The sequence below is a fragment of the Ricinus communis genome, chromosome 5 (assembly GCF_019578655.1).
Source record: "Ricinus communis isolate WT05 ecotype wild-type chromosome 5, ASM1957865v1, whole genome shotgun sequence".
Classification (NCBI taxonomy): domain Eukaryota; kingdom Viridiplantae; phylum Streptophyta; class Magnoliopsida; order Malpighiales; family Euphorbiaceae; genus Ricinus; species Ricinus communis.
This window is the reverse complement of record NC_063260.1, coordinates 4,546,453-4,569,536: the sequence shown is the minus strand read 5'-3', so window position 1 is coordinate 4,569,536 and position 23,084 is coordinate 4,546,453. Positions and strand designations below refer to the sequence as shown.

The 23,084-nt window shown below is 32.8% G+C and overlaps 2 protein-coding genes across 7 annotated transcripts; both read right to left on the bottom strand.

Annotated features, from left to right (window-relative positions):
* Positions 1 to 654: 654 nt before the first annotated feature.
* LOC8275738 (kinesin light chain 3) lies at positions 655 to 15,646 on the bottom strand. Of its 6 annotated transcripts, XR_007215976.1 has the most exons (19): positions 15,232 to 15,635; positions 15,045 to 15,152; positions 13,792 to 13,979; positions 13,574 to 13,678; positions 12,829 to 12,929; positions 11,469 to 11,547; positions 10,670 to 10,681; positions 10,457 to 10,522; positions 9,326 to 9,394; positions 9,168 to 9,224; positions 8,334 to 8,411; positions 7,381 to 7,478; positions 7,255 to 7,300; positions 6,740 to 6,867; positions 4,307 to 4,415; positions 3,620 to 3,682; positions 2,752 to 2,817; positions 1,716 to 1,800; positions 989 to 1,125 (listed from the first exon to the last, which is right to left on the bottom strand). XR_007215976.1 is itself a non-coding variant. In XM_048374540.1 (18 exons), exons 1-18 carry the CDS (start codon positions 15,344 to 15,346, stop codon positions 910 to 912), a joined length of 1,647 nt encoding a protein of 548 aa, XP_048230497.1. In that variant the 5' UTR covers positions 15,347 to 15,634; the 3' UTR covers positions 655 to 909. The 6 variants fall into 6 exon arrangements, 4 of the variants coding, with proteins under 4 accessions (XP_048230497.1, XP_048230496.1, XP_015582940.2 ...); XM_048374540.1 differs by lacking the exon at positions 1,716 to 1,800 and having other exon boundaries at positions 655 to 1,125; positions 7,381 to 7,421; positions 15,232 to 15,634; XM_048374539.1 differs by lacking the exon at positions 1,716 to 1,800 and having other exon boundaries at positions 655 to 1,125; positions 15,045 to 15,107; positions 15,232 to 15,631.
* A 324-nt stretch (positions 15,647 to 15,970) lies between these two features.
* On the bottom strand, positions 15,971 to 20,768 carry LOC8275739 (la-related protein 6A). Its single transcript, XM_048374542.1, has 11 exons — positions 20,386 to 20,768; positions 19,987 to 20,068; positions 18,276 to 18,370; positions 17,849 to 17,920; positions 17,688 to 17,767; positions 17,503 to 17,587; positions 17,241 to 17,288; positions 17,084 to 17,149; positions 16,879 to 17,016; positions 16,465 to 16,558; positions 15,971 to 16,379 (listed from the first exon to the last, which is right to left on the bottom strand). Exons 1-11 carry the CDS (start codon positions 20,632 to 20,634, stop codon positions 16,240 to 16,242), a joined length of 1,149 nt encoding a protein of 382 aa, XP_048230499.1. The 5' UTR covers positions 20,635 to 20,768; the 3' UTR covers positions 15,971 to 16,239.
* Positions 20,769 to 23,084: the final 2,316 nt, after the last annotated feature.

Below are 23,084 nucleotides of genomic sequence, written 5' to 3'. Positions count from 1 at the left end.
ATAGTTTTCAGTGTTTATTAAAAAAATTTAGATTAGATGTACATAATATATTTTAATATATAATTTTTATATAAAATTACATAAACAATTTTATTTAAATTTCTCAAAAAAAAAGAAAAACGTTTTAGGTAATATCAATTTGGAATTTTATAATTTTCATTTAATAAACAATAAAAGAATTGAAAGGCCCCTAGAATTCACCTGACTTTTAACATGTCTCACTGGCTCCCATATAATGTATATGTCGCTCTCTTACACATGTGAAGGAGAACACACTAGAAAAAGAAGACAAGATAACCACTTCTATAAATTAAAACATATCATTTCTGATTTTGTTACCCACTTAGCAAGTACCAGATAACATATTTCAATAGTCAGGATAAGAAGTTTAAAATCTAAGGGTTATTGTTTCACAGATATAAATTATACCATTGTACCCCAAGTTACTTTCAATTCCAAAAAAAAAAAAAAAAAGTAAATAATATCTTAATTGCATTTCTCACTAACTTCACCTGCAGAAGTCTCAAAAAAGGGCTGTTCCTTGGCTAGTAGTTGTATGCAACCTACCCTCATTTACTGGAAAATCTGCAAAGGTAGGAAGAGGGGCCCAAGAAAAAACGAAAAAGAAAAAAAAGGATAGAAAGACAACGACCATAAAGCAACTGTCTTTGGTGCAAAGCTTCCATCTCTTAAAAACAATAAAAAGGTATCCAATTGTTCAGTGTAATGTTTTCTCATTTGAGCTGATAGAAGCTCAGAGTCAGCAGCATTCATGTTGCTGCTGAGCCAGAATTTTTTAAGCCAAGTCCCACCCCATTATTATGGATAGAATTAAGATTTTCATCAAGAGATGTAACCCCAAGTGCAGAAATTGGCGCAGGAAAAAGAAAATTACGTAACTATACACAATCAAGACATACCACCTCTAAATTTACTTCTGTTATGGTGAGAAATTGCGCCTTGGACACGCTTGATTTCATCATTCAGCTCTTGCAAGGAGGGTTTTCCAGATAGCTTTATCTCTTTGACGGCACTGTCGCTAATCAAGGTAGAAAGACGCTTCAAACATGATAGGTATTCAGCTTTTACTTCAGGAGAATCAGAAATAGATCTCTCGGACTCAAACTGAAAACATAAAACTCGAAATGTCAGACTAAATTATTTATCATGTTTAAATCCATAAGGATCACTCTTTCTAATGAGATGACAAGTTTTGTTTCAATGATTGTCAAATGAATCATCTTTTGTCCGTCGTAATTAAAACATCCATAGTTACAGAAGAAACACAATACACAGGCAATCAATTCAGGAAGAAAAACAAAAGTAAAAGAAGAAAAAAAAGAAGCTAATTCGAAACCGAAAAACTTATCTACAAATTATAATTTCTAAAAAAATGGATTTTAAAATATTTTGGAACTTAGTATCACCCTCAGATTTTAGTTTTAAAAATCTGTCCAATATCATATCAAAATATGTATAAAATACAGTAGTTATATTATATTATACATGCACATAGGAATTATGTGTCCTTAGTGAAAAACCTAAAAAGTTTGGACTTATTCTTAGTCTCATGCTTTTAGGTCTTAATGTATGCTCACTGTTGCCAAGGAAGATAAAGTTCGATACTAGATGAATGATGCAATGTTGAGGAAACTTTATTTTTCCAAAAATTGTTTTGATTCTCAACTTTAAAGAAAATAAATAAAAATTAGTACCTAAGCTGTTGCTAAAATTGGACAATAGATTAAGAGGATATCCAATATTTTCCTATAGGATTCTCAAGTTCCTTATTCAACAGGTCTGCATAAATAAAAATTGCCATGCAGATTATATGATTAGATTGAATCCGAAATTGGAAATCATGAAACAAATTAATTGTGCATAAAAATGAATATAAGATGCATTCACTTGATGCAAAAACAAAAGGATGTTCTTGCACTCATATCAACACATTTCGTTGTACAACTACTAATATTTTCTTTTTCTTTTTGCGCTCAAGCGTATAAAACCCTCTTTTTATCTGCAGCTATACCATTTGAACCAACTCCACCTTTACTCTCTACCACCCCTGCTTGCATAACTTACTACAAGCACAAATTCAATTTGACCAAAGTTTTTTTATTAATTTGGACATTAATTCCTTATCTTCTTTTTCTATATGCAACTCAACCTCCATCCATACTTGTCATAATAGCTACATAAAATTCCTTTTCTCTATTTTGTTTCTGTTTAGGGCCAGAATAATGACTTGTTATATTAAATCATTTCCTTGCTGATAATTACCATTTTCCCTTTCATGTGCTACTGTAGCTAAAGTAGTGGATAAAAGAGCGATGACGAAAACACGGCAGAATGAGAGGAAGAAATGAAACTTGTAGAACACATTGGAAGAAAACAAAAATGGTCAGCATGTGGGAAGATAATGAAAACAGGCACCAAAATAATTTTTTATGGAGCAGTGGACTTGAACGGAGATTTGTATTTTAAAAGAACGTTTTGCATAAACAAGTTCAGAAGGGTCCCAGGGACGCTAATTCGAAGTACATACCACTGTAAATTTACAGAAGTCCTCGACTATTCTTAGGAATTTCATATAAATATGCACATAACCGTGCACTAAAACATACGACAAGCAAGATGGAAACAACCAAGCAATAAGACCAAAATCTTCAAAAGCGCATACCAGATTTCCCTAGAGACAACTTTTAAAAAAAAAAAAAATTTCAAGAGGCCATGTACCATAGGAAATACCTGTTTGTAAGCAGAAATACATTGGAAAAGTGCACTTTCAGCCTCAACAGCAGACGGATGCTCGTTCTGATTAACCATGCAAGAACATAAATAATGTCATCAAACAGATAAGCAGCTATTAGTCAAAAATAAGCAGCAGCACAAAGCCGTAACTATGAATTGGAAGCATTAGAAACTGTATCATTGCCTTACAGGTTCAAAATTCAGCTTCTAGAGTTAATAAGCATCAGTTACAAGTTATAGTTATAAACATTAACTGAAAGTTTGAGGATAATTTATGACGAGATCGGGTGCAAACACAATCTGGATGTTCATTAAAAGTATCAGAAACATAAACTTAAGAAATTAAGCAATATATAGAAGAATCAAACATATATCCGGGAATATTTAAGAAGTATGGGCGCCCAAACAGATGCACATCATGCAGAACAGCAGCCTTGTAGGAAAAATGGTGATGTATACACAGAAGGTATACAAGAGAAGCACCAACGAAAAAGTAAAAGAAAAGGCAAAGCTTTTGGTAGCAATTGGTCTTTAGGAAAAGATAAACAGAAGACTCACAAGTACTTATGCTGTTAGTAGCCATTTTCAGCTCTGACTATCATTCTAGGAAAAATCTAATAGAGAATTCCCATAATGCCTCGTGGATCCCTACATATGCTCTCTTCAGTATGCACAATTTTCAATAAACATATACTTGACAAATAAAAATATTTCTCCATATAACATGCACATTTCAATTTCTTCAAATAACAAAGCTAGCTTTAGTATCTCATTGATTCCACCAATGCAATGAGAAATCTTATGTACTGAAAAAGTATATAACTTCAAAAATTAGCAATAAGTATTCATTTTCCATAATTCTAACCGTCGACTCCTGCAGCTCTTCTTTTGTTATCTCCACATGCGCAAGGGCATCAAGTGATTGCAGCTGCAACAATAAAATTTCCATCACTTCCATATATTGTAACCATCATATCATATCAAATAATAGATCACCACATTTTACATCCAAAATTATTGGCTCAATGTTGTGCACTAGCAGATCATAACACATTTTAATTTCAACAGAAAACAGAATTTATTGATAGCTAAGCTAATCTAGTATGGTTAAGTTATTTAGCATGCAGCAAAAGGCAGAGTTTCCTAATTTATAAGCAGCTTCTGTAAAGATAAAAATGAAGTAAACAACACCGGAGACAACACCAAACTTTCATATAAAAGTCTCCCTAAAACCAGAATGCCCCATAGCTTCAGCTCATCAAAACTTCCATATATTGTCTCTTGCTGTCAACTTTGCACTTTCCATGATACATCAAGTTGATGCAACATTGTAAGAGCTGTAACTAACATTATTTTTTGGTCCTCAAGAATGATGAGGCATGTAAACGAACAGAAATTTCCTTTTCCAACATAAAATTAGAATTGAAGAAAATGAGATTAATTAGAAAAAGAGCATTGTTCACGAAAATAGAGAAGAAATTACTGGATCTTCTAACATAGGGCTCATTTGTTAACTAAAAGTGCACAAGCTTCACCGATGAAAGGAACCGACCAGTATGATCAATGCTGCATGCCCCTCTCTTCTAGTTTCTTCAGACGCCGCATTCTTTTCCCTGCTGCCTTTCTGGTTTCTCAATTTTTTTAAAACTTGCCTCGCTATCCTATCACGCAAAGAGAACTATATTAACTCCTACCTTGAATTTTTTTCCTTTAAGGTATGAAATATAAAATCAACATTAAAGTTGAAAGGATTAAACATCAAGCAATAAATTAATGACAGATATTGCAGAAAGCAAAGTAATGTACCTTTTTTTTCCAATTATATGAGACAAGCACTCAAATATATCATAAAAATGTTCACATGAAATCAAGAATTTGCTAAAGGAAAACTGGTTCTTTAAGATTCTAGAAATCTCTAATTGAAAAAGATACAACAAGAAAATGAAAGAATAAGGATACGCGATGAATGAAACAATAATCTGAAGGCATCCTACTTTGGGTTCCACAATTCTCTACCTAAAAAGGGGGACTGTTCTTCTAATGAAAACCTTATTCCTTTAGACTATCCTCACAAATGGGCCATCATTTCATTAACTCCGCTAAGGCATCATCGAGAAACCTCATATAAATGATACGATAGTATCTATATGATTGATTCTGATGGAATTAAATTGTTGTTGTTGATGTTTGAAAAATGTTAATTTTACTGAGATACAAAATTCTAATGCCAGGGGTACGGCAGTAGAGTGGTGATGAAGGACAGATTTAGAAAACCTGTCCTATGTTGATTTTGCAGAAAAATAAAAGTTTAAGATTGAATTTCAGGTTTGATTTGACAGATATCCAGATCTGAAACAGAGAAATAGAAAAGAAAAAGACAAGAAAAACTCCTAAGAGTCAATAGTTATAAGGTTTAGGAGAATCACACCCAAGAAAAGGTTCCTTTGGAATCACACCTAGGGAAGAATTGAATCACACAATTCAAAATAGCAACATAGCTATAATTTTTATTAAACTGAATTCTAAAAACTCAGCTATTACAACCCTAAAATGATGTAGGACAGATTTAGAAAACCTGTTCTACGTTGATTTTGCAGAAAAAATAAAGGGTTAAGATTGAATGTCATGTCTGATTTGACAGAAAATTCATATCTGAAACAGAGAAATAGGAAGAAAAAGACAAGAAAACTTCTAGGAGTCAATACTTAGAAGGTTTAAGAGAATCACACCCAGGAAAAGGTTCCTACGGAATCACATTTAGGGAAGAATTGAACCACACAATTTTTTAAATAGCAAAATAGCTGCAATTTTAATTAAACTGAAATTTGAAAACTCAACTATTACAAGCCTAGGTATATATAGGCTAAACTAATCCTAACACAACTTAGATTAGAAATCCTAAACTAGAAAAATTACAAACTAATACTAACTAGAAAATACTAAAGCAACTAAAACTACTAAATCAGACTTAAAATAAAACAAAGGCTCCTAAATAAATTTTAATAATTGTTCCAGCAAACTGGAAATTACAGAAGTACTCTTTGGTTTTTGAAATTACATATATTAGACCAAAATTCAGAATCTCTTGATTCTTTGAATTTTGTTTTTCTTGATGTTTTCCTTATCTGCATCATTCTCCCTTGGTTGGAGAAAGCCTTCTGTACTATTGGTAGCAAACGAAATACTTGAAGCCTCTTTTTAGACTCATTCCACCTCATCAAACTTCCAAATGACAGCTTCTAAAACTTCCATAGATCCTGGGCTACTGTAGTAATTGGTAATTTCTGTCAATTTTACTATTCATTGTCTTGGATCCTGACAAAGAAGTTGAGAACACTCAACAGATTCCCATTTTTTGCACAGGTAAAGCCAGCAAACAACAAACAGTTCTCTTTTGAATAAATTAATAGAAGTAGCATAAAATTAATATAATATGATTGTCCTCAGTCAACCACCAACCAATTTCATTCTCTTCTTGATAAAAAATGTTTACTCCATAAAGGTCCCAAATCAAATGATTCTAATACCTAGATACCCCTCAGATACACACTTTCTCTGTGACATACCACTTTCCTTTGCTTCATTTTCTCTGCAATAAACAAGTATATGAATATATATCGTCCTCAACAATAGTATTTTCTATTGCATTTAAACCAAAGACAACCACATTAAACATAGAATTACCAAAGGAAACCCACAAAGTAATGGTAAGAAAGGTAAAGGAAAAGAATTTCAAAAGACATAAAAGGACAATTAAGAAAACTCGTATTCCTCTACTTACGAGTTTGTTTTGCAAATGTTACAGAATAATAGGAATGTAAATAAAATAGGAATTGATTAGGATTCTATCTTCCTCTTTAGAATAGAACTCATTTCTAGTATAGGATTGATACTTGTATATATATATGTAGAAGATTGATGAATGCAATATGCAAGAAAATACTTTCTTCCTCGATTAATTTTCGTAGGATAAGAAAAGACAAACCTTGTTGAATTGTACAGAAGATCTTTTGCCTTATCAAGCTCTGCAATTGCTTCAGAAATAGAAATCTTTCTAAGTCGATTTGCATTCAGCATTACCACCCTTGCAATGTGAAGCATGTTAGCACCAATCTGCCAATGGGGACAGAACGAGTTTGATTTGATACAAGTGATAGGCGATTCTTAACTTACTCCAATTAGCAACGTTGCAAGCAATCAGCAGTGTATAGAATTTAAAGTAGCAAAGGGGGAAGGAAATCAGATCCCCATGTCATAAGTTATCATTAAAATTATATCAATTACCAACTCCTTTCAGTTAGCATGTATATAGCTGTATTATTTCCTTTAATGTAGGAATTAATGTATTAGCTGCCATATTCTTGTATAGTCAACTTACCTTAAATTGTTTTATATATCGTATTTAAATATCTTTAAGATATTGGGAATAAAATAATTTAGCCATTTATCGATTTTCTCTCAGTAAATAGTTTCTGAATTGAACTGCATCAAAAAGTAAACCTGGATGTGATCTTGAGGAAGCAAGGTTTTGCGAGCGTCCAAACATCTAAAAATAAAAGAAAAATTAAAACTAATTTACAAACAATAAATTCTTTCAATCTACATGACTACTCTATCAGCACATACCTTTCTAGAAGCTCTCGTGCTTCTTTTAAGCTCCCAGCTGCCTGTAAAGTCAGGGCCAAGCTTTCAGCTGTAATCACAGTGTCCATAGAATTCCATCCCTGTCTTAAAAGATAGCTATTAAGGTAAAGAACTGATGACTGCAATAGATAATTATAAAGGAGGAGGCCCTAAAATCTTATGGTGGTAATAATTAGATAATAGCCAACAGTCAGATAAATCTGAATGCTGCAAGGAAAGGCATCCCATTTAAAAGCTTAAAATTCCCCTAACAAACTTCGGATATAATATTATACTGTACAAGTACATGTAATTATAATACGTTCTTTCCCAACATGATACATCAACAAGCCAACAGCCATCATACACTTTCTAAGCACAATCTAATGTATTTCTCTTTTGACGATTAATATAAAAAGAATGTTGATAGGGTGAACACAAGAAAAGGAGGGAAATGAAAGCAAGAGAATAGAGGAAAAACACAAGCTTTAGGTAATGATAGAACCAAGAAGTTAATCCTGAAAGGCAAAAAGCATCCAAAAACTCCATAAAAGAACCAGGGCTAATGAAAGGAGTTCAAACAATGTTTGTAGAAAGGAAAAATGAGCACCCAAGTGAAATGAGAAAAAGAAAAAGGGATCTATTGCGTGAGCTAGTGGAAAAACAGAGACATGTCCAGTACAAGGGAGGGATGCTTTGGTGAGTAAGTGATTTGCTTAATGGAAGCAATTGCAACAGAAATTGGACCTCAAAATGAAGAGACAAAAACAATGATCTTAGACCAAACATAGTAACGGAAAAAGGTTACTACAGTAGATGTGAGACTCTTAATTCTAAAGCATGAACATGCCATGTGCACACAGCATGGAAAAAATAGAATACAGCAGAATTCTCAGATTGAAACATTTTGCAGATGAGATAGAGAGCCAAAAGAAAAATACAAATCAAGATCAAACCTTCAATAATTCCATAATATGCAGGACCTTTCTCTGCACATTCTCAGCTTCTGCAACTCTATTGGATTTCAAGTAGATCTGAATAACCAAGAATACAACAAAATTAGGGAAACAGATAAAGCACATGATAGTTTCTTTGGTAGGATAATGCTACTAATAACATTCACAAGGAAACAAAGAAATTCTTGGGAAAGGAAAGAAATCATGGTTCAAACAAATATAGTATTAGGTTGGTTTCTATAAGTAATTTTTTTTTCAGTACATTCAATCTCATTTTTGTTCCAATATTTCTTTATTCATAATGCAGAAGTACAGAATTTAGTTTTTACTTATCATGTAAAATCCTCTCTCTCTCTCTCTCTCTCTCCTCCTTTCTCTATTTTCCCTACTTTTCTCATACTCCACTCTGGTTCCAAGAGTATACATAGATAAAAGTGAAAAAGGGAGTTGCTGGGCCAACATTTTACAAAGTTAAGAACAATTTTGCCACCACAAAATTAACACAAAAATCTGCTAATCATGAGCCCCCTTTTCAAATATCATACAACTAAAAAGCAAGACTGAGAAGCAAAGTAGCCAGGCAGATATAAGAGATGGTAGTACCAAGCGATGGCACTAAACTTTAGCATGAGTAACACATATACATAGCATAAATAGAACTTGAGTATAAATCTATAATATATCAATAATATATAAATATTAATATATATATAATTAATTAATTAATTAATAAGTACAATAAATCAATATATTTTAATAAATATATTAAGCTTTAACCATCAAGCAGGAAGAATATATTCTACTTGTTAAAAATGAACCATGTCAGTGTACAACCTGAGAGAGATATCGCAATCTCCTTATGCACATAATTGACTCCCCTTGTCCAGCTCCCTATATGAATAAACGCGAAATGGAAGCCATACGAGTGACGTTAAGTCAAAGTATAAGAAAACTCACAACCACCAATAATCTTCAGTAACATAGTCATGCACCTCTAATATTTGAATAGAATCCTGAATAAGGTCTTCGGCGTCCTTTTCTTTTCCTTGCAGATATAGCACCTAATGGTAATCATATAGATATTTATGTTGACTAACTACAGAAAGCAAACAGATAGAAAGAAGGGGATCAAACAAAAGAATTTTGATTAATAAATACTGCCCTTGAAGATTTTTAGATTATGAACCTTATAGCCCAATTTGGACCATCCAGATCACGATTTAATTATATTTTTCCCTTCTTTTCCTATTGAAACTCGCATTCTCTACTACAAAGTAAAAACTGGAACCACAATGCCAAATATGATGGTTTTCATGATTTTCTGTGCTTTTTCCTTTAAAATTAGACATGTTTCATTAAAACATAGAATTTAATTTAAAATATGCACTGCTGAGCTCCTTAAAAACCAGGCACTTCTTCTTTTTACTGATACTTCAATCAATTAAGGAAACCATGAATGCGATTAACTAGATATTCAAAAAGGAATAATTTTCTTTTAGGTAAAAGGAATGTAAAAATTACAACACGTCAAGCTTGCACAATTTATAAATGGATACACTATACTGTCACACATAATGCACCTCTACAGACTACAGGCATACAAGTTATTAACTTTAATTTGAACTAAAAGGATATGTCACTCTTCCTGATGTGCGTAACTTGTCCTAAACTCTCTGACCAATGAATCTTAAAGTCGAGCTGTAAACAACAAACAGCTAGCAGCATACCACAACAGATGGGTCTAGGCAACAGAAAACAGACAGGATAAGTAGCAATACTTGAACCAGAATTATCGTCGAAACTAAAACAAGTACTTAAAATATCATCTAAAGTTACTTAAGGGTACATTTGAAAATGGGAGTTTAAAAGTAAAGACTTAATTGAATTGTTAGTCCAAAATCTATAAATACTTAGCAATGAGAAAGAAAAAAATTTGAACTTAACCATATTTTGAAAAGTGCATCTCAAATTACATCTTCATGGTAAGTATGTCACTCTCTCTTTTACTTTCTTTTAGATTGTCTTACTATACTGCAAAATACTATGAGAATGAAGATAGAAAATGAACCTTAATAGAAAACAGAAGCAATTATGGTAGCAAAAAGAGAGAGAGAGAACTTTACCGTTCCAAGATGATACATTGTATCTGCATAATCAGTATGATCATGTCCCAGAACATGCCTCTTTATCTGAAAGATTATTTAGTGTTACAACTTAGAACTTTAAATTTCAAGTTAAGAATCTGAGCAGCAAAGTCAATTTGAGCAGAAAACAAACAAGAAATCACAATCTCAGAGTGGCTATCTACACAAAATTTATATAGCATTTGTTCGTACCTTTAAAGCACGCTGCCCAAAGAAAATCGACGGGAAGAAGAACCAGATCAGCATAACTTGTCAGTACATACTAGAGAAGAAATTAGTCATAGACTTGTTCTGTCCTGGTTTAGTCACAGACTGAAAACAATACTGCCTTGGCCATAGAAATACAATTGGTTGCATATAAATGCAAGAATAGAAATTAATAGAAACATTGATAGCACATATATAGATATCCAGAATGTCATTGTTCTACTGCATAACTTAACATTTTAAAATGCAATTAGACAGTGTACCAGAAAGTATTCGATCAATGGAAACAAACTAAAACACAGCCCGAGAAAAAGTAGAAGTTTTTATGTTTAATCAAGATAAAACAACAGGTACTATTATTACAGCTGACATTCCTAGGGTTTAAGAATATTGGTACAACAGTCCTGGTGTCTAAAACCTGGTAGCATTAGTGGATGATAAGAATGGGATACTAAAAAGGAGAACAAGAGTTTAAGAAAATGAAATAAGAACTAAATAACACCCATAACAACTCTGTATATGAATTTACAATGAGCTATGGATAATTTTCATCTCTAAGAGTATGAGCTATTCACAGGAAACTAAAACTATATTAAAAAATCTTTAAGAGTTAAAAATGAATTCCATGGCAAAGAAAAGCTTTCAATGACACTGCATTCATATCTTGATGCAACTGAAAACAGAAAGATGAGGAAAAATAAAATATGCAGAAACATATAAAGCTTAAATTCTGAATTTGGCTCTGATCCATGATGGGCAAGAGATATACTGATAACAGAATTACCTCGTAGCAATTACGAGCTTCTTCTAGTTTGCGCTGCATAAGATAAAACTGTCCAAGATTGTGAAAGGCAGCCCCCACGCTGTGATATAAGAGGATTACTTGCATGAGTAACAATGATGAAAATAGACCATAATTATCTGCATGTAGCTCAAAAGATGATTTCCATTAAACCAGAAATGCTTGAAGCCTGAAAGCAAAATAGACATGGAGCCATGGGAAAGAACACTGCTAGTGATTTTCATCTAATTTCAAATATGGCAAATTTGGGGCCATCTTGTGTGGGATTCTCATGCAACATTCAAACAAGAATTTGTGGCATCATTTGATAGGTCACTTAATAAACAGTGTAAGAAATAAATAAAAGAAAATTAATTAGGGATTTTGGGGTTGATTACCTTTACTCTACTGTAGCCTGTAGGTGCCAAAGAAGAATAAAAAGAAGCCACCAAAAAAGCAAAAAGGAATTATGAATGTAATTTATGAGTTGTGTTTGTTCACTTACTAGGGGAGAACAGTTATTTCTGCATCCTGCAATTTAAGGCTATTTTTGCAAATTAAGTCTACGAGTCTTGTAAGAATTTCTAATTCTAATTAATTTCTTAAGTTAAAGTTGAGCTTTTGCTAGTTATTAGGAATTTTTCTATCCAGAATTTCGAATACCAGTACAACAAGAAAAATTTGCAACCCACTACGTAATATCATTGTTTTGTTACCCTACAAACATAAATCAGTTAAGAATATTACATGTATCCACAGGTAAAACCCAGCTACTTTCCATATTTTTCCTTTCCTCATTTATAAAATGAAATTCTCACACTCAAATCCATCTCCCAATCATGAAATGATACTCGAAAAACGATTATGCCCCTTGATATGCTCCCAAGTCACATGAACTGTAGTTTGAGCAGTATATCTCCACCAAATAGAACTTTCCAAAAGTGAACCCTGTTGCTCAAATATAACAAAGGAAAAGAAATGCTGTTTAAATCTGACCCTCTCAGACCTTCACAAGATTACTCCAGAGGTCAGAGCATAATCACCCTTTCTTGTGCACACCAATAGTCACTGGCAACACTATACTTTTCAACTTTATCACCTATGTGTAAAGCAAACATCCCTGACCATTTATTTTGAAGTTTGCAGTTCCACTTTTCAAGTCCAATGGATGCATATTCCTTACCAAGTTGACCAATACTTAAATAACTATCATTACTCTACAAACTTAGGTAAAAGAAAACATCATTATCAATCATATGGCATATTTGAGAAAAATGAAACCTACATTCAAAGAGACTTGATAACTATGAGAACTCAAGCTGACATTAAGGACTTTTCCCCAATTCGATTAATAATGCTTTACCGTATATCATCTGGACCAAATGATTCCTCCAGTATGTTTACAGCCTCCAAATACAAAGGTTCTGCTTTATCAAATGCCTTCTTGACTCTATATAGCTCTGCCTGGACAAAATAGCAAGACGAAACTATTACTTCTCATTTGAGCAAGTTTGACAATACATTTTAGATGCTTTCTAGAAAACAGTTTGACAAGACTTCACACTTTGTTAGAAGTGATTTACTTCAACTCTAGGATAAGCCTTTAGGGTGAAACGGATGGTAAAGCCCCTAAACCAACCCCACGGTTCCGCCAACCCCTTCTTACACTTTTCAACTTAGCTAATTTTCAGCAATTCCTGAGATATTTTGAATGATGAAGATTCTCATCAATTGGATTCTCTAGTAATAGCTTATTTAAAATGCCTGAGAATTTCAAGGGATGTCAAAAGAATAAAACTTGGTCTCTTTTGAAAAAATAATAATAAAATAAAGCCAGTGCTTTAGTTAAATAAAAAAGGATTCCTTTAAACATATAAAAGTAAATAGGAGAAACCTTGGACAAAAATGCAATAGCTTCACAGTTTGAACCTTGCATTTCATTCTTAATCTTATACAAATTGGTTTGAAATGAATTACAGCGATGGACAATTTTGAACCAAAACAGAACAGTTGCATCACCAAAAGAGTATTATTACTAAATCTAGACTAGAACCAAGAAAAGGACAAGCGCATTTAAAACCATCCATAAATTTTTTAGGGAGACCCACCAAATTGTTGCAAGCAGAAGCAACATGGGGCTCTCGATTCCCAAAACCTTTCTTAGCTTCTTCTAGAGCAGAAAGGAAGAACTTTTCAGCTTCATCCAATTTACCCTATATAAAAACAGTGACCAAATGTTGAGTAAATATAGATTTTAATATAAAATTAAAATAAATAAATAATTGAAAGTGAGAACACAATGAGGCACAGGGACAGATATGCTTGCCTGGAGGAAGTATGCCCTGCCATTATCGGTAAATATTCTCCATTTAGAAGTATGTATATTGGATATTACAGAACCATCCTCAATTTTGCGTAATCCAATTACATTAGCCCCCTCTGATTCAGTTTCAGAATTACTTTCATTTGATGCGTTTGCTAAGACAGGATTGGCATTTATCCCAAGAATGATTGCTGTAAAATATCAGCAACAATGCCAAAAGCTGACATCAGTTCACTGGTAATACAAGCGCCAAAAGATGTTCATAGTACCCAATCAATTAAGAATTATGATCCCAATGAAACTAACAGCTGCATAAGTGACACATATTCCCTTTCTCAAGATCATATGAAATTTCAGGAGAACAAGCATATATCCAAAAGTCACATGATGAGGATCAGAAGTCAGATTAGTGGGAGGAAAATAAAGAATACTTTAATGCTGATTTTCTCCTGCATATCAGAAGTCACCCATTTTATTTAAAAAGTAAATCATGAATAACATCTGAACATATTAGTCATTGTTGCCACAATATTAGTATTAAAATGATGCATCCGACACAAGAGACTGAAAATCTTTATTCATCTCCGTCAAGTAATTGCAGTAATGCAATATTATCTTCTATTGTATTAGATCAACTCATCCTTACCAGGAGTTAAAGCAAAAACCCATCTTAGAACCAATATGAAGTCATGTATACTATTTTGTGTATAAATTGTGGCGAGTAATATGGTAAAGAATGCACTCAAGTGGTAATAAACTGCAGAAGTAGCAGAAAAGAAAAGGCTCAAACAGTAGATAAATTTAGGCACTCATGACCTTAACAATAATCGAAGCTACAAGTTTTCCTCTCAAAAGCACTACACCATTAATCCAGGAAATCAAAGTTTCCTGCGGACTAAAGATAAGTTAAGATTCTAGGATCAGCCAAATGAAAGCAATAAAAATACACAGAAACGTCAACATTTGCAAGAGCTCAATTGGAATGAATTCTCGCAAAATCATGTCACTATTAGCATGATTTCATTTCTTTTAAAATGCATTAGAGTTGAATTCTAGCAACTGTAAGGTTTCCAAACATGAGAATCTACTGAGCTGAATTCAATTCAAACTGAATTCTTTCTTACATATACTAGAATTTTTTAAACAAGATGTTTAAGAAGTAAACAACTCAAGAAATGAATTAAAAAAAGAAAATAAAAATTGCAAGTACAGAACAACTCAAATAAATGACATAATATTTAATAAAATTACCGTACCAGCTTGTCCAGCTATGATACTCCATATATAACCATCTTTATAATTCATCCTCGAACTAGAATCTCCATAATTACCATATTTATACGAAAATAATATCCTTCTATTAGCTGAGATTAAGAAAAATGAGAATCACTGGATAAAATTAAACAATGATGTAAGAAAAAAAACTATTAGAAAGATAATTACTCGAGAGTGAATTGATCAACGCATTGGTGTATAGTCTAGAGGAAGGATTGAAGATATGAGAAGAAAGGGGAATCCTTTTTAGGAAACTTGCTGTTACTCGTCGCAGATTATACATAATAAAAATAATAATAATAAACAATAATATATTTCAAATCAAATGTAAGTCGGAGAGACAGAGGAGAATTAAAGAAACGGTGGGTTTTCTGGGTTTTAACCCTTTTTCCTTAAACCCTTTGGACCTAATTTTCTGGTTTCGTTTTGGCCACCGAGTATGACTGTATGAACTGGTATAATTAGCCGGTTAACGGGTTACTGACGGGCAAAATGATTTTTCTCTCTTTTTACAATTTAATGTTTGTGCATTTTTTATATGAATTTTTTTTTTTTTTAATTTTCAGCTTTAAATTTGATAGCTTTACCTCTTGCTCTTCCGGTTGAAAGAGAAAAACAATGGGAGTAAAAGAAGTAAAAATGGAAGTTTATAGGAGAAAATGGAAGGAAAAGATAGAAAGTGAAAAAAGATACCTTGTGCAGTGAAATAAAAAGATGAGTAAATGAAAAAATGGAAAAAACTTAGTTAGTTATAATTATGGCTCTGGTTAGTCTGCTAATAGTAATAGAATGTTTATACTAAGTATATGTCTCTGCATGAAAAATGGTATAGATGGAATCTGCCTGGAAACTTTCTCCCTTCACAAATGCCTTATGATGGCTCAAAATGGAAAAGAAAAAATAAAAATTAAGAATAACTGGCAAGCAGGTAGGGTGTATTTCTACAAGATGATACAGGCAAATACAAAAACAAGAGCCCTGTACTGTACTACAGTTTTGTTGGGAGTTCATTTCCAGAACGACACCAATACATGTAAAAAGCAATTCAGTAGTACAAACACCCACTTTCATCTTCCACTCCACACTGCTTTATAAAATTACCATAAACACATTAACTCGCCACTTGTCGCTATAAATCATACGGCAACATACACATAATATTACATATGTAACGAGTTATACTGCTTGTTGATTTTGATCGGGTACAGGACGCCTGCCTCTTCCCATTGTAAATCCTCTAGTTCCATCAGGCATTTTAGGGCCAGGAGGCGGCTTTGAGGGCTCAATGTGATGGGCGCATGATGTAGAACCATGACCTAGGAAAGGGAAACACAGCAATATTGAGACTTTGCAAATATACAACACACAGATATCAAAAGCAAAACCAGCATATCAAAATACCAAGCCCGTTTGTAGCCCGATATTTGTTCCTCCTTTGCCTTCCTCGGTTTCGAGCTCGCTGCCCAGGTTTCTCCTTCGATATGTACTCTCCATCCTGAAATGAATTAGATGGATGGATTCACAAATTAGATAGCCAATTATTATATAATACCACTATTCAGAATAATTTTAACCAGAATCCAGTCAATGAGCAAAAGCCGCATCCAGTGCGACCAAATTTATCTCAAAAGGATGTATTATCCCTTTACAATTTTCACCCAATTAAAAAACCTATATAACTCTCAGAAAAGGAAAATTATCTCCTGTTAAAAGCTTAGCTCAACTAACAATACAAATGAACTAATACAATTATGTCATCAAGGGATACCATAGATAACATAAATGACGGCTTAAAAGGAGTTGAGCAACAGTTACCTCTTCATCAGGTGTATCATCATGGTGCTCACTTGGGTGATGATTTTCTTCATCCCCCGTCTGATGAGATGCTCGTCCATTGTTATGCTTTTCAGCATCAACATCTCTCCAGGGTTGTTTCCTCTGTCCATATTTGCCCTATAGCCAGAAAATTAATATCAAACCCATTACTGTGAGAGGTGTAGAAGGCAGACATAATCCTTACTGTTTGCTTGAGAAGCTTGACCCGCAAACCATTTCTCCAGTCCTGTTCATTGTTTAATGCAGCCACCTGATTCAATTACCAAAAAAGAGACAACTTTACATAAGCATGCATTATAAACTAAATGAAATTAGTTTTCAACACAAGAATTGATACTCACAGCTTTTTCTGCAGCCTCGACACTGTCATACTCCACTAGAGCATGCAACTACATAATATATTAGAATACTGCATTAGTAGGTTTTTTCTTTGAGCAATGCCTGCTACATAACGTCACAACACCCACCACCCACCCCAAATAGATAAATAAATAAATAAACACATATTCAGGGTAATAAAACGTCCCAAATAGGTCAATCCCTCTTGATTGAACGATCAATGTAAGAGGAATGAAAATTTTGGAACTTGAAAGAGTTCTATACCTTGCTGCTAATCAGAATATCAGCTTTGCTACCTTTTTTTGACTCTTCCATAGCATGTGGATCACGAATTGAGATGTGCTTTATCCTGATGTGTAGTAAGATATGGTAAGCATAATACAATCTAACAAGGACTGTAAATTTATAATGGAAGAACAAGAAGAAGAAGAAAGGAATAAAATGCATACTTCCCAGCTTCACCAAATATTCGCCGGATGTTCTCTACTGAGTGATCCTCCGGAAGATTCTCTACTAGAACAGTGCATAACTAGGGTCCACAAGATGTCCCAAAGTTTATGCATATAACATATCAATAATAAGAGGGGTAAAAAGCAAGTTCCAAAAATACCTTTGGGTCCTTAATAGCAGCAACTGGAAAAGGGTGCAGGCGCTTCACTTTCTTTCCATCTGAGCTCACAACCTGTAGTAGATTGAAAGCAAATCAATGAATTCCAAACTTTTTTCTTCCTCGGTTTAGGATTTTTTTGGAAAAAGTGCTTTCAAAATTTTTATTACTTTCTTTTTTTTTTTGCTTTTTTGAGGTTTGAGAACTGCTTTTGGAGAGAAGCAGGTGAACAGATGCTCTTTCCAAAAGCAATTTATGAAAAAAATTTAAAAATTAATACATTAAATCAAAAAGAATCATAACCCTGCTTTTTTTTTTTACATCTAACAGCAGTCCCAAACAGGTATTTATAGAGTACAAGTGAAAACACAGTAATCATGTGAAAACTCTAGTTTCCATGACCATCATAGAAGATGATAAAACTAGTTACCAGAAAGGAAGACTCCCTGAGTGCAGCAACAATAACTGAATGGTCTCGGGTGAGCTTCTTCATTTTCCTAAAGGAAGCAAAGATTGTGATGGGAACTGCAAAAGAAATAAAGAACATAACATGAACTCATAAGTATAAGCAATCCATATAAAAAGATAGAGCAAAGATCCGCTTGGGACCCAGAGCATGAGTCATAAAAAGATAATGCACAATAGCCAAAGAGAGTAACACCAATATTGTAACAAAATAATCATTGTCTGCAAAAACTTATATCAGCTATCCAATTAATAAATCCATAACATGTTATTCGGAGAATGGAAGAAATTTGACCTTATAGAAGCTAGAAAAATCCATGTAAAACGTGAACAAGATCCTTTTTTTTTACTAGTTCATAAAAACATTTCTGTCGGTATAAAAAAAGCACATGTAAATATTTAGTATCATAAAAAGTAACAAGTACTTGAAAACAGAGGTCAAATCTTCACTCTCAAAAGCAAAAGACATAAGCTAAAGAACACCATTAGTTATATTGATGAATAGAGAATAAAATCAGATAAGAGATTGTTGTGAAGTCATTCAGAGCAACCCCAGGAGTACGGCACAACTTAGATTGGCTGCACCAGGAAAACATCCAGGGCAGGCAACTTGTCAGAAGTACCTGTTTCATTTCATCATTTTCAATATCTCTATTCTTGACTTCCCAATGGTGATAAAAGAGTGATTTTCAGAGCAGTCAAATTGTTTATGATACCCTCCGTTTTACTTATAAGAAAAAAAAAAGAGGTCCACTTTCTAAGAGAAAAATATCAAAAAGATTTAGTGTACAATCAGAAGATGCAAAGCAACACAATCAAATGGGAAAAGCCTCTACCATCTTTTCAAGTCTTCCACGTGATATGCTATAATAAGGGCCAATCAGAACAGCCATTGGTGGTCCCAATGCATGCAAGAAACATCTGGATTGTAGTTTATCAAGCATGCATATTTTAGAATTATTATTTTAAATTAAAATCTTAAAACCCTCTTAACTAGTCAAATTATATACTTTGTAACAAAAAGATTACCAGGGAATCTTAAGGTCAACTAAAATGATAGATTTGGCAAAAATAGAAGGTTGCTTGTGAAAAAAGTAAATTACAAAAGATGTTCTATCAGTTATCAGGCTATAAAGTTCATTCCCCACAATCCTTCACCAAGCACAAAAAATAGCTTAACACCATATGAATGATTTCTTTCAAGTAAATGACTAAAATCCAGTCTGAATGCATTAATTTACAGCAATTTCTACTGCAGCTCTTATACAATTTAAAACAAATTTGCATGATGACTTAAATTATCAAGTTATTTCCAGTTTATTTGTCTCCTCAGTTGAAAGTAAAAGAGAACTGTGGGAGAACATAAAACCACCCAACAGAAAGGAGAGACATTGTGCCATTCAAAATCTCTCTAGATTTATTGATCAATGATCCACAGCCATACAAATAGGAGGAATTTCTACATAAACTATAAACACAAAGACATGATTTTAGAAAGCTGAATTTCCAATTTCTTCTTCTATTTAAGTGGGTGCTAGCATCGGCGTCTAAAATCCATTGTTAATGCAAAGATATGTATCCACATAAAACTTTATACTCCTGAAAACTCAGCACATTTACATGAACTCAATATAGACAAAGACAGAGAAAATCAGGGCGAAGGATGAGGTACATACCAAAACCTTCCTTGTTCTTCTTGATTAAACCTATCATATGCTTATCAGTGGGTAAATTTTCATCGCTAAAGTAGTATTCTACCTGCAGTACAGCAACCAGTGACTTAATAATACATGTCGAAACATTTGACCTCAGAAGCTGCAAGTTGATAGTGACAAAGAAATTTCTGCTTAACATGAAGTGCGGGGTGCATGCATTTTATTTTCAATCAATTGACCATGTATTAGAAATAAGTCATTCCCATATACTTCTTCTATGCAATTCCGAGCAACCAAACATTACACGCAAATAAATTAGACGGCTGAATTTGCTTTGAGAAAAGCAATACACAGTTTGTAAGTCATTAAACAAAATTTCAAATCAAAAATGAATAATGATACAAAAAGAAAAGGGCTCGCCTGTTTAACGATCTTGGCCTTGAGGACCTCGGTTCGATCAGCGGGCCCAGAATGCTGATCTTGATCTAGATCGTGTTCCACGTCAGCATCTTCCTCGTGGTCGTGCCCGTGATCCTCATCAGACGGTAGGGCGTGAACGTCGTCATGTAGGGTGTCATCGGGAGATCCGACGGGAGTCACATCAGAATCATGCGGCGGAGATGATGGCCCGAGGGAAGTGTCGGCGTTGGGTCCCACCTCACCTTCCATCAAGAGGAGAGGAGAGAACCGAAACGGGGGCGTTTTACAGAGAAATGAGGAAAAACTTAGAAGAGCAAACCCTCCCGCCCTTTCTTCTCCTAGCTCTCTACACGCTTCTCCGATAGCGCATTATATAGGGATGAGTAATTGTTAAGGGCATTTTGGTCAACTACCATCCAACTTTTTCTTTTGGCGACCCACTCGAACGGCGTCGTATCTTGTACTATGCAGCGTTTTCTTTTTAATGCAAAAATGAAACGACATGCCATTTTCACACATTTGGAATCAGGTAAAAAAAAAAGCAGAATTTGAAAGAAGAAAGAGAAATACAGAGAGATGGTTGCCATGGATGCAAGTGACATGTAGTTGAGGGAAACCAGAGATTAGAGGAAGAGAGCAACAAGCAGCCCTGTGTCAAACAAAACAACTAATCAGGAACAGGCCTGAATCTGAAAAGAAAACCTAAGCTATCAGCAATAAAGCTACCCAATAGCTCATCGGGAGGACGATGAAATGCTTGAAAACCAATGTCCAAATTAAAAAGCAAGCTTGGCAAGGCCATCAGCACAGAGATTTGCTTCTATGGAAATATGCAAGCAAGAAACTCTCCAGTCAAGACAGAGAACAGCTTGAATCTTGGTCACCGACGAGCTTCAGTTCCCAAACAGGTTGTGACTATTATTCAGGGCTACAGATAACCAAACTTGAATCCACTTCCACTTCAGGGTACAGCCACCTGACTTCTTTAAAATTATCTAGATTTTACCCAAAACTTTTCTTCTATTTCTTGGTTATTACTAAATTATTCCTTAAATTTATTTTTTCTAATAATTTTATTTCATTATTTTAAAATAAATATATATACTTTTAATTTATATTTTAAAATATATTTAAAAGACAATTTTTTATAGTAAAAAAAAATAATATGATAATTAAATTTGTATTAAAATTAAAAATATTAAATTTTAAAAAAGAAATCTAATTTAATAATATAACCATTTAAAATTTGTTTTCACACATCTATTACAATATTTTTTATTAATTTATAAAAAATTTATTAAATAGAATCATGTACAATTTTATTTTTTTATTATAGAATTATAAAAATATTTTTAAAAAAATAAGAATATAAATGTTTATTTTAAAATAATTATTTATTAGACTTTTGTTTTTGAAATATTTTTTATTCTTGTCTTTTCCAAAAAGTAAATACATGAGACTTTTTTTTTTTTTTTGTTGATGTATGAAATAATTACAATCCCATTATCCTCTCTTGTTAATAAATAGACTTGGTTGCAAAAGAGTTGAGCCACTCCTCGACTATTCGGAATTTCAATTTAATAAAGTTTATTTAAGTTTATCTAGTAAACTCTGTTTAATAACGAATGAAGCTCACTTGACTCTAACCCTTATGAGTCAACTCTCATGTCAGTTTGTTAATTAAGTTGTAAATTAATGTATTAACTAGACTAGCCCGCACCACGCGTAGAATAATAAAATAATATTAATTTAATCAAATTTTAGTAAATAATTTATTAAGTTTAATGTTATAATTTAAAAGACTTAATTGTTATAATAAAATAAAATAAAAAATTTATAATGAAATTAGTTTTAATTAAATTATTTTAGAAATTATAATAATTTTTTTTTATTTTTTTTATTTTTTTTAAATGAAATCTCATCATTTTATATTTTATATTGCTACTTAATAATTTTTGAAAAAAAAGATACTAACCATCATATATATAATTTTTTTTAAGTCATTTTGTAAGAATAGAGTTGGCTTTTTAATGCAATTATCTTTAAAAAGAAATATATTGATAAGTGTCATTTATGAAAATAATTGTTTTTTGTAATAATTTTTTTGAGAAAAATATGAAGATATATTTTGGGGTTAGACACTTGTTCACTTAAAATATTAGTTTTATAATTCTAAAGGCAACTAACAACGGCATGAATTGATGAATGCAAATAATAAAAACAATCTTAAACCAAAATAGAAAGTTAAGCACAGCTAGGATGCAAAAATTTATAGCGATTTGGCCAACTTTTGCCTATATCCACTCCTTAAAAAAAAATTTTGAGATTTTCACTATCAAATAAAGTTACAAATTTAACTCTATTTGTGTTCTTTTATAAGGCTAAAAACAAATTTAAGTATTTTTTTATTTTAAAGTTCACACTCTAACCCAAATGTTTTTCTAGGCTCACACCCTAACCCCATTATAAGATTTTTAATCTTAGTTACAAGAGTTTTTAATCTTTTACCTAAACACTCAATCTCACTTTTTAAGTTTTAAATACAAGAATTGAACACTCAACTATCCAAAGATTCAATTACAAGTTTGAACATTTAATACAATGTATAAAAATGAAGATTTTGAATTGTTGGAAATAAATGCACAAATAGGGGCTCAAAGTAAATGCTCTTACTTGACCTAAAACATTTAGAAATGTTG

Excerpts from the sequence above, each read along its gene's own strand:
- LOC8275738 (XM_015727454.3), bottom strand. The coding sequence starts at position 15,346 with ATGTATAATCTGCGACGAGTAACAGCAAGTTTCCTAAAAAGGATTCCC. Across the intron at positions 9,225-9,325 it reads ATTCTATTCAAATATTAGAG|GGAGCTGGACAAGGGGAGTC; the intron begins GTGCATGACTAT and ends TTATTCATATAG. Across the intron at positions 2,818-3,619 it reads AAGAGCTGCAGGAGTCGACG|AACGAGCATCCGTCTGCTGT; the intron begins GTTAGAATTATG and ends ATGGTTAATCAG.
- LOC8275739 (XM_048374542.1), bottom strand. The coding sequence starts at position 20,634 with ATGGAAGGTGAGGTGGGACCCAACGCCGACACTTCCCTCGGGCCATCA. Across the intron at positions 18,371-19,986 it reads GAAGAACAAGGAAGGTTTTG|TTCCCATCACAATCTTTGCT; the intron begins GTATGTACCTCA and ends TTTCTTTTGCAG. Across the intron at positions 16,559-16,878 it reads ATGATACACCTGATGAAGAG|GATGGAGAGTACATATCGAA; the intron begins GTAACTGTTGCT and ends AATTCATTTCAG.